Below are 10,230 nucleotides of genomic sequence, written 5' to 3' on the forward strand. Positions count from 1 at the left end.
TCGCACAAAATATGAGAGAAGAGAATGATGATGTTAATGGGGTTACTCTCGATGTTGACGGTAGTAGAGGAGATAATAATAATGATAAGATATAATTGTGTAATTAAAATAATAGAAATAGAAATTATAATGGTGACGAAAAAAATGATAATAATAATGATAATAGTTGATCTTATTGAAGACAAAAACTTTGTAGAATTTTAAATTCTCACAAATTACAATAAAAATCCTATAATATTAATTTTTATTACTATTTAACGCTTTTTTTAACAAAAGAATCGTATTGCTTTAAAATAATTGTTAGGAACTAAAATATTTTTTTTAATACATAGAATTATAGAAATCGCCTTATGATTAAAAAAATAGATAAAAACCGAATATAATGGTTACTCTTTTCCACCGTAAACATTTCCTACTTTTTATAGAGGGGAAAGGGCGAAAATATTTCCTACTTTTTATAGAGGGAAAGGGCTTGTTATAGAAATAGACGGAAAGCATTATAGAATCTTTCTCTCTCGGGGGAAGGTACTGTATTTTATTTTAAAAAGGGGGTATGTTTAGGAAATAGAGGGTGCAAGAGTGTAATACTTGAGGATAATGATCTAAATGATCTATAAAAAATTCTGTATCAGTTGAGCCTTAAAAAATGAAATACCTTAAATTAGTCTCTAAAATATATAATAGTAAATTAAATTGATTTTTCTATTTGATGATAACATATTTCAAATAATTTATACTATATATCATTTAATTGACAAAAAAATTAACCTAACTTTAATTATAAATTTAAGAAACTACTTTAAAATATCTTATCTATTAAAAACTTAAGTTTAATCTTTTAAGAATTATTTTGAATATTAATCTTTACAGAAAAACTCTGCATCCATGTATTTTTTATATGGTTGTTAACCAAGTAATTTTCTTCACACGCGCATCTCCTACTCCTCACTTGTTTGTCATACACGCGCTACATATAACGTGCTGCAATATAAAGCTTTGCTCAATGTAAACCTTCTGCTGCAACGTAAACCTCCTCCTTCTTCTTCTCTGCTCGCGTTCTTCCTTATTGATCTGCATTGCCTTCGTTGTTTTCCTCTGGTTGCGTTCATCTTCTCATTTTCTTATTTCGACCTGGTTACGTTGCATTTATCTTCTTCTTATTCTTCTTCGTTTTTTTCTTCGATCTGCACTTCTGAATCGAAACAATAAATGACTCAACTTCAAATTAGGAGAGCAATTTGGATTACTATTCTGAAACGAATCAAACTGACAAAGTTTGGATTATTCAATTTTGAATCGAATTGAATGGAATGCAATTGCTAATTTGAATTGAATTAAATGGACGGAAGTGTACTGAATTGAATTGAATTGAATTGATAATATGTAAATTGTAGGCAGAGTTATTTGAATTTAATTTTTATATAATGGATTATGTTTCATTCACTCAGTACTATACAATTGTTTCACCATGAGTACTGTGTTCAGTTTATCATGAGTACTGTATTCGGTTCATTCTACAGAAAGCTGTTTGAATTTGATTTTATATAATGGATTATGTTTCGTTCACTCACTACTATACAATTGTATTGTGTTCGGTTCACCATGAGTACTATGTTCGGTTCACCATGAGTTTTGTGTTCGGTTCACCATGAGTACTGTGTTCGGTTCATTCTGCACTATTCAAAACTCTTCTTCTTCACCTTCTACTGCTTCTTCACCAGAGAGAGAAGGAGGAAACGACAAAAAAATACAGCAGTAACAACAACAAAAGAATTACGATAGGGTTTCAGGGTTTAGGGTTTTAGGGTTTAGGGTTTATGGGTCCAAGGTTCAGTGTACAGAGGTTCAGTGTGTTTCAAACTTTCGATTTGCTCCGTGTATTAATTTCGGTTCACCATGTTCATGGTTGAGGGTTTAAGGTTTAAGGGTCTAGAGTTTAGGGTTCAGGGTTCAGGGTTTTAGGAGTTTAGGGTTTACGGTAGGATTAGGATTCAAGGTTTAGGGTTTAGAGTTTAACATTCAGAGTTCGTTCACTCAATACTATACAATTGTATTGTGTTTGGTTCACTATGAGTACTGTGTTCGGTTCATTCTGCACTATTCAAAACTCTTTTTTCTCACCTTCTACTGCTTCTTCACTAGAGAGAGAAGGAGGAAAAGACAAAAAAAAATACAGCAGTAGCAACAACAACAAAAAAATGACGATAAGGAAAAAACACGTGAAGAAGGAACGCGAAAAAGGAGGAGAAGGAGGAGAAGGAAGAACGCGAAGAAGAAGAAGACGCTCCGTGCGTAAACTAGCGTGAGAAGAAGACAGAAGGGCAAGAGCAATTTTGTGTGTGTTGGACACGTGTATTTTACGTTTCCTTTAATGGTATTAAAATTTTTTGGTGTCAACTTGGTTACATGAATGTGTAGCATTCTCCTAATCTTTAATATTATCATGTATTAAGGAGAGGATGGGAATGTAATCCTGAAGATCAAATTAGTCCCCAAATCTGCTGAATGTTACAAACAAAACAGAAACAATACATTGCTATATTGAGGCATTTAAGTGGTACATTCCAAACTCCAATCTAAAGAACAGCACACATGATTACAAGAATCATGATCATTGGTAATATTGACACTGTTTTGGAGAACGTTATTATACCGTATGGCAGCTTTCAGTGTGCGCAATACAGTTATTACAAAAAAAATAATGAAAGCGAATTTGGATCCTCTAAATTTTGAATTTTCACTTTAGAGAGTAAAATGTGATTTCTCACCCTTAAATGATTTCACTCTCATATTTTTTCTTGATCCCACCTATAAAATAAATGGTAAGAAATCACACTTTACCTTTTAAAGTGAAATTCAAAATTTAGAGAATCCAAATCCAATGAAAGCAATCCTAGTTTTTCTAATTTTCTTTTTTCTAGAACATTTTCCCAATACCATCCTGCCTAGGAACAGATTCAGCAACATCCATTCGACGCCAATTGCCCACCAAAGAAGCCATCTGATCGACCTTGTCGTACAATCCAAGGAGGCCGCCGGTGTGAATGAAGAGGATCTTCCTCCCTTCCCATTTCTTTGAATTCTCAGACATATCTTTCAGCAATCCATATGCAGCCTTCCCACTGAAAGTGTTACAAGTCACAACAACCAAATAAGAAGTTTTAAGTAAAATATGCAACATTGAATGTATGTTATCTGACTAGGTTTACATTTCTGTTTAGATTTTTATTTTTTCCATATGTTTGGAATTTGTACTACTGATATTAAGGTACAGGCCAAGGAAATAAGAAATGAAGTGTTGAATAAATAGCAGCAAACTTGGTACCTTGAACATGCATGTTTTGTAACAAGCTAAAACCTTTCATTCCTCCCCTTTGTTTGAGTTGAGATTTTGAAGGGAAGGAGATGAAAAGGTTTGTAGTGTAAAAGTTCAAACTTTAACACTACATATCTAACCTTATTCTCCCTTTCCCTTCAAAACACTAACTCACAACTAAACCCTAAATGAAAGCTATTCGTGAATGGTCTCGTGCAGCATTATAGTGAAAATGGATTTTAATAACTAGCACCTTACCGGGCACTCCGTGTCCGTCAAGTCGCATTCTTTATTACTTTTTATATAACTCAATAAATACAAAAACGGTTACTTAAGTTCAGTGGTTAAAAGCATGCATAAGGAACTTCTAAGAACCAGGTTCGACTTCACCCCAATAACCATTTTGGAATTTCCTTTTTTTATAAAATTGCGAGACCAAAAGAGAGCAAATATGAGAAACACCAATAGTTATTCCAATCCTCACAATAATAAGTATAAATATCTTTTTAAAAAAACAAAAGGCTGGTGATTTTAATTTGTAAAACACCTTATAAGCATAAGCAACATTTTGAAGCTTATTATAGAGAGAAGCTGATTATTTCAAAATGATTAATTTTCATATGATCAATTATATAAATATGTTGAATTCAGAACAGCTTATGAAACTAACAAATTTTTGTACAATGGTGGCAATCATTTTTAAATCTAGGATCACATACAAACCACCCAAAGTTCTCATCCTAATAACTTTATGAAAACTAATCTAATCCAACACCAAACAATTCTTTAATATTAAGTATGTTTGGAACCAAAACTTTCTGGAGTTGATTTTATTTGAATTGAATTGTAAATCAAATAACATGTTTGAAATAACTGATAAAATAAGAATTCAATTGATTTGGAAATCATTTTTTATGTTTGAATTGTAAACTAATGAGAATTGAATTGAGGGAGGGTAAGATTTTACAGTGTTATCCGTTACTCTCTAATTATATATTTGTATCACACAATCTTCCACCACTGATGAAGTGCCACTGGACACCGCCAGACTGTCACCCACCACACGAGGTAGCCCAAGGCAGTTGGGGATGTCACCTGGTGTCTGGTGTCGATCAGGGTAAAATTGACTTTTTACATTTTAAAATACCACATCAATTCAATTCTAATAAAATCCTATAAAAAAAATGAGAGGCTTTGAGATTAGATGGAAAGTAAATCCATGGGATTTATAAATTAAATCAATCCTCAGTTTTTTTGTACCAAACAAGGAATCAATTCCATTTCCAAAGGATTCCAAAAAGGTATAATTATTCAACAGGATTCAATGATGGTGTTCAACGCTTTTTAACAAGAACCATTTAGTTACTTTTCATAGAAACTAATTTTGATAAATTCATGGTTCATAGACATTTTCATAGTTCTGATGGTGTATAGCTATAATCAGAAGATGGGCCTAAGCCGCCTGAGTCCTATGAGGCTATGATCCCAAAAAAAAATTAACATCGAATTTCAATGGGAATGGATTCTTTCAATTTTTTTTTTTCTCGCAATTGTTTTGTAAAGTGTGATCTTTTATCATTTAATATCTTCTCTCACATATTTTCTCTTGGTCCCATTTAACAAGAGTATGGTGAGGGATCACACTTTACAAAACAATTGAGAGAAAAAAAAATTGAGACGATCCATTCCAATTTCAATATCACTTTCTTCATCACCAATTTGATATGACAGAACCCAGAAATTTCTAGAGGAAGTACAAATATGGCATTCTGGTTGATTGGTTCTACTTATAGAATATTATTTTTCAATCAAACAAATAATGCTTCATTAATTGGGCCAACTACGGGAACAAGGCAGAGAAAACTACTGAGACTTGATCTACGTACCAAAAAAATGGTCGTCGCATTCACTTTAATAAATCCAAATATAGCACTGTTATTATAATACCTGTATACCGGGTCTAGAACAACACCAGTAGCTGCAGCAATTTCTCTTACAAAATTAAGCTCCTCAGAGGTGTTCAATGCATAACCAAGACCCTTGGCCTGTAGATATAATTAAAGTCTAATTGTCAATCGAAACAGCAGTGTGAACATAGATTATCAAGCAAGTATTCCAAATGATAAATCTATGTATTCAGAAAACATGTGCACATTACGAGAAGTCAAGCATGCTTGCTATGTAGATGTCTCATCATTCTTTTCCCCAATAACAAGCAACAACAAATATAAGATTTCTTTAACAAAAAGGGCAGCCCCGAAAACTAGCATCCCACATTATGCATGTAATGTAGAAAGCCTAACCTAAGGCAAGAGTAATGACTGGGTCCACAGCTTGAATCTGTGACCTTAGGTAAAAATGAGACAACTTAACAGTTGCTCCAAGGCTACCGTTCAATTTATTAGAGATATATAGGAGGATTGTAGGACTTTAATGTGACTAGAGCACAAGAACAAGCAGCAGCAGCAAGACCAAGGAATAGCATGCCTATAGGTCTTTACTTTCTATTTTGCCACAACACTCACGTTTAGTATGTCAACAATATCTCTTGAGTTGACACCAGCATTCAGTCCATCAAGCAAGCCTTGGACAAAGTTGTGGAAGTAATCTGGATCATCGCAGACAGAAAATGCATGTACCTACAGGGAGGAGCACACAAATGATATATGCTGGTTCCAATAATCTGATTTACTTGAATCTCATAGATGGATGACATACTCTTGCTTTCAATGTACTCAATGATGACCCCAATGATAGACCAGCAATTGTGCCTCCACTGAAAATTATGTTAGGAGGTGTTAAATAGAAGAAAAACTTATCTAACCATTGATGATATCTCAATTAAAAATGTACAATGTTACGACTTAAAACTCACTCTCATTTATGAAAGTGAAAACCAATAGCGGACATAACATTTATCACTAGATCTTGATTTACTACATAACTCATACTTCTTTTCAAGAAAGATAATTTATTTTCGCTTGGTTCCATTATGCAAACTAGAATCTGCTAATAAAGAAATCTAAAAGAGCATCCATTAAGAAGAAATATATGGAAAGTAATTTAGTAAAACATAAACTGATCAAGTAGACTAGAACCTGCCACAAGCTACAACAATATCATCAAACTTGATATCATTTGCCTCACTTTGAATTTGCTGCTCAATTTCCCGAATTGCCTCTATATATCCCCTAAATCAGAATTAAATCATAATAATGTAAGATAAACTAATAACGTATCCAAATAAAAAATTGTAAAACAATGTCAATGTGGCCCAAAGCTAAAATCCACTTAGACACTCACCAATTTCACAGAAATATGTTATGTACCAAGCAAATTAGAAAGTAGGGACCTAACTATAATTGAGTGAACTATAGGCAAGGATGGGGTTTGGTAACTAACTTGCCTAGCTGAAAAATGTGTGAGAGAGTGAGCATTATGTTATGTGAGAGAGGTGGGAACTATAAAGGGTTGTGGGAAAGGCCTGGAAAAAGTTGAGATCAGACGGTAGGACTTAGGAAAGAATCAGGTCTCTCGAATACCTAATAATTTTGGTATACCTTCCTTTTACTAAATACTAATAACAAATATTGAGAAATTGGGTGATCTCACCGATGTCACTCCATCTCCCTTGCCCTTCTATCACTGTTTCATTTTTCTACTTAACCTAGATCCCAGTTTCTTACAAAATACCTTTATATTAAAAATAATAGACAAGTAACAATTTATCGGTGTAATAGATATAGAGTTATAGACCATTTAGACAATGGTAAGAGAGCTTCATTACCTAACAGTTTAAGCATGGATCTCCAAAAATTCCAATAATATTTATCATTATATCATTTTTCAACTATGATCTGAGAATCTGAGAAGAGCGAGAGAGAAAGGGGGTTGGGGGGGTGGTGGGGAGGGAAAAGGAGGAGGTGATAATGCATTGGCTTTTGGAGACTAAATTCACAACCTACCTAGACATATTAAATCATGAACAGGTAATTTAAGCAAGGGAATTCATTTAAGATACAGTAAACATGGTCAATGTTCAGTGTACAGATGGAGAAAACAAAAAGCAATGCAATATAACTAATATGTATGAACATTAAGATACATTGAGCTTATTGGGATCAAGGGAATTGTAAAAGGGAAAAAGAAAATTACATTAGTGATTTTGTCTCACTCACCATGTTGCTAAAGAGTTTGATCCACCAACGGGAATAATATATGGCTTTCTCCCTTCCTTTATCAACTTCTCTTTTAGAACATTGGTGAGTGTCTAGGAAACAGTTTGATGGTAAATATTATGTTATTGTTTAGCAATATCTACACTAAAGTATTAAAACACAGATGACATAAAAAAATGGCACTAAACAGCAAAAATTGTTGCTTCCTAAATAATAAATATGCCAAATCAAATCAACCAGAGAACAGGAAACTATTGTTCATTAATTAATGCCGCATGACTGTAGCAACAATTTGCAGAATGAGAGCAGATAACATGTAAATCAGGGGGGAAAATCCAGCTAAAACCAAAATTTGGGGAAACACAGAAGCTTACAATAACCAGTTATTGCAAAATACATATGGAAATAGAGGAAAAAGATAAAAATTAACGCATTCAGCAATGACGTTCTATAGATATATTACAACAATGAAAACCAAGTGTCTGGCACAACATTAGCAGCAACAGTTTGCTGCATTATGGTGGAGAAATATTTCTAGATCATTCTTGTACCAAGTAAGATAGATGTTGAAGAAGGTACACCTTTTAGCTTTCTCAATAATGATATTTACTAATTTCAAAGCAAAAATAGCCAATAGCTAAACTTCAAAAGGAAAGCTTTCATACTTCATGGAAGTTGTATTATAAGTTTAAAACTTGGTTTCGAAGTCATTATGTCTTTCTTGGTGTGAATATGAAAAACCATAATATGAATGTCAGCAAACACATGCCAAATTAAGTGAGTTAACATACAAGAAATAAGGGATGCAGTGAAATATGTTTTAAGAGTAAAGTAGCTTGTGAATGAATTGGTACAACAACTAAGAAAGAACAAAACAAAAACTGAGAGTGTGCTCACCACACTTCCAATTCTTCCATACTCTTCTTTTGATATAAGTTCAACATGTGCTCCTACCAAACGCTCAACCAGGAGATTGCCTACCAATCCTGGGTCTTGGTCGACAAGGGCCTGAAATTGACAAGACTTTTTTTTTCCTTCTTTCTTCTCACTATTAATTTGAAATATCACCATAGTTTTTTTTCTCTTTCCTAATTTTATATGATTTCGTAGTTTTAAGTTACAGTCTGAACAGCAACTAAAGCCACGATAATGCTGTTGCAACACTCCACAACAGCATCATAGCAACATCTGCCATCAGCTACATTTCCTTGCAATTTTCTATAATTGCTAGAAATGCTATGTAACCGCAACTGCAATTTAAACCATTTATGATTTTGTGCATTGGTTTCACCACTTCACCAAATATTCCAATCAATAATAGGAAACAAAATGTAATTAAGGTGAATAAATTAGTGTTTTTTACCATAAAAGATTCAAGCTTGAACAATTCTAATAATAAAAGATATAAGCTAACTTGATACAATTCTAATAATAAAAGATATAAGCTAACTTGATACTCATTAAAAATCAGGTTAATTCAATAAAATTACCCAAAGTTAGTTTACATGTTTAATAGTTAGAATTGTCAACAGAAATGGTAATTTGTTCAAATAAGGTGCTAGTTCTATAACCAATATTAAAAACAGGAAATTAAATTAAAATGGAAAATAAATTCTCCAACCTTAGAAGTGCGGAGTATAAGATAACAATCAAGGTTTAAGTATTTGGCCGCCACCGCAGTGGCGCGGCAGTGGTTGCTCTGAATGCCTCCAATCGTGATTATGCAGTCAGCGCCTTGCGACACAGCATCTGCCATCAAGAATTCCAGTTTCCTGACCTTGTTTCCACTCAGTTGCATTCCTGAAAGGTCGTCCCGCTATGTATATGCGAAACAACAACAACAACAACAACAAATCATGAAACTAAAATTTCGAGAAATGAATCAAAACAGTCTCAGATAAACAGTTATTAGTTAAAAAGCAAGGGTTTCGAAATGAATAGTAACAGCATCTAACCTTGAGCCAGAGTTCGGTATTTGGTGGCAAATTGGGGAGGTTCCATCTGTGAATTGGCGTAGGACGCTGACGAAGATAATAATAACAAAAACAGTAAAAGGGGAGAAAACAAAGATGAAGAAAGAATTAAAACAAAGATGCGTTATGATATTATTTGAATATTCAGTTACATGGGCAAGAGAGAAGACATGAGAGGGTAAAGGGTTGAGGTGGGAGGCCCAAGAAGGGGGAGTGTAAGGCTTTTTGGCGAGGAAGTCGAAGTCGAAGGACGACGTTGACATTTGATGGTGGTGGGACCCACAGTGGATGAAGCTCAACGTGAGTGGGTGTTTGTGAAGGTGAAGACCAAAACGAAGGCTGTGGTTGTGTTGGGAGCAGGAAATGAATCGGCTGCAGCTGGGTATGCACAACATCTCTCTCTTCTCTCACTCCATCAGGGCTCTCGTTTTCTCGTTACGTCATCATTAATACCAATTCATACATAAAATTCTATACCAACCATCAGCGTCCGAACTATATCCGACGGCTAATCAGTACCTCCTGCACATAGTTGTCAGAATCGAACCGGTGATCGAACCGGTCAAGCTATTGGGTCACTGGATCATTAGTTCAACTGGTGGATCATTGGTTGAACCGATTAACCCGATCCTATGTAAATAAAAAATAAAATATAGTAAAAAAATTAGAATTAAAAATTTAAAATACATATTTTACTAATATTTTAAAAATATCTAGCTATTCTAAATAATATGGAATAGAAACAATAAGTATTTTGTTAATT

The 10,230-nt window shown here is 33.8% G+C and overlaps 1 protein-coding gene across 1 annotated transcript; it reads right to left on the reverse strand.

Annotated features, from left to right (window-relative positions):
- Nucleotides 1-2,506: 2,506 nt before the first annotated feature.
- Nucleotides 2,507-9,938, reverse strand: LOC107474401 (bifunctional D-cysteine desulfhydrase/1-aminocyclopropane-1-carboxylate deaminase, mitochondrial). Its single transcript, XM_016094026.3, has 10 exons — nucleotides 9,620-9,938; nucleotides 9,450-9,515; nucleotides 9,116-9,310; nucleotides 8,392-8,502; nucleotides 7,495-7,586; nucleotides 6,415-6,507; nucleotides 6,035-6,092; nucleotides 5,842-5,955; nucleotides 5,264-5,361; nucleotides 2,507-3,122 (listed from the first exon to the last, which is right to left on the reverse strand). Exons 1-10 carry the CDS (start codon nucleotides 9,860-9,862, stop codon nucleotides 2,918-2,920), a joined length of 1,275 nt encoding a protein of 424 aa, XP_015949512.1. The 5' UTR covers nucleotides 9,863-9,938; the 3' UTR covers nucleotides 2,507-2,917.
- Nucleotides 9,939-10,230: the final 292 nt, after the last annotated feature.

The sequence above is a fragment of the Arachis duranensis genome, chromosome 2 (assembly GCF_000817695.3).
Source record: "Arachis duranensis cultivar V14167 chromosome 2, aradu.V14167.gnm2.J7QH, whole genome shotgun sequence".
Taxonomy (NCBI): Eukaryota; Viridiplantae; Streptophyta; class Magnoliopsida; order Fabales; family Fabaceae; genus Arachis; species Arachis duranensis.

What these genes read in the sequence shown, in the direction of transcription:
- LOC107474401 (XM_016094026.3), bottom strand. Translation starts at nt 9,862, where the DNA reads ATGTTGTGCATACCCAGCTGCAGCCGATTCATTTCCTGCTCCCAACAC. An exon ending in ATACCGAACTCTGGCTCAAG is followed by an intron (nt 9,311 to 9,449) that starts GTTAGATGCTGT and finishes GCATATACATAG; the next exon opens with CGGGACGACCTTTCAGGAAT. An exon ending in ATATTGTTGACATACTAAAC is followed by an intron (nt 5,362 to 5,841) that starts GTGAGTGTTGTG and finishes TTATATCTACAG; the next exon opens with GCCAAGGGTCTTGGTTATGC.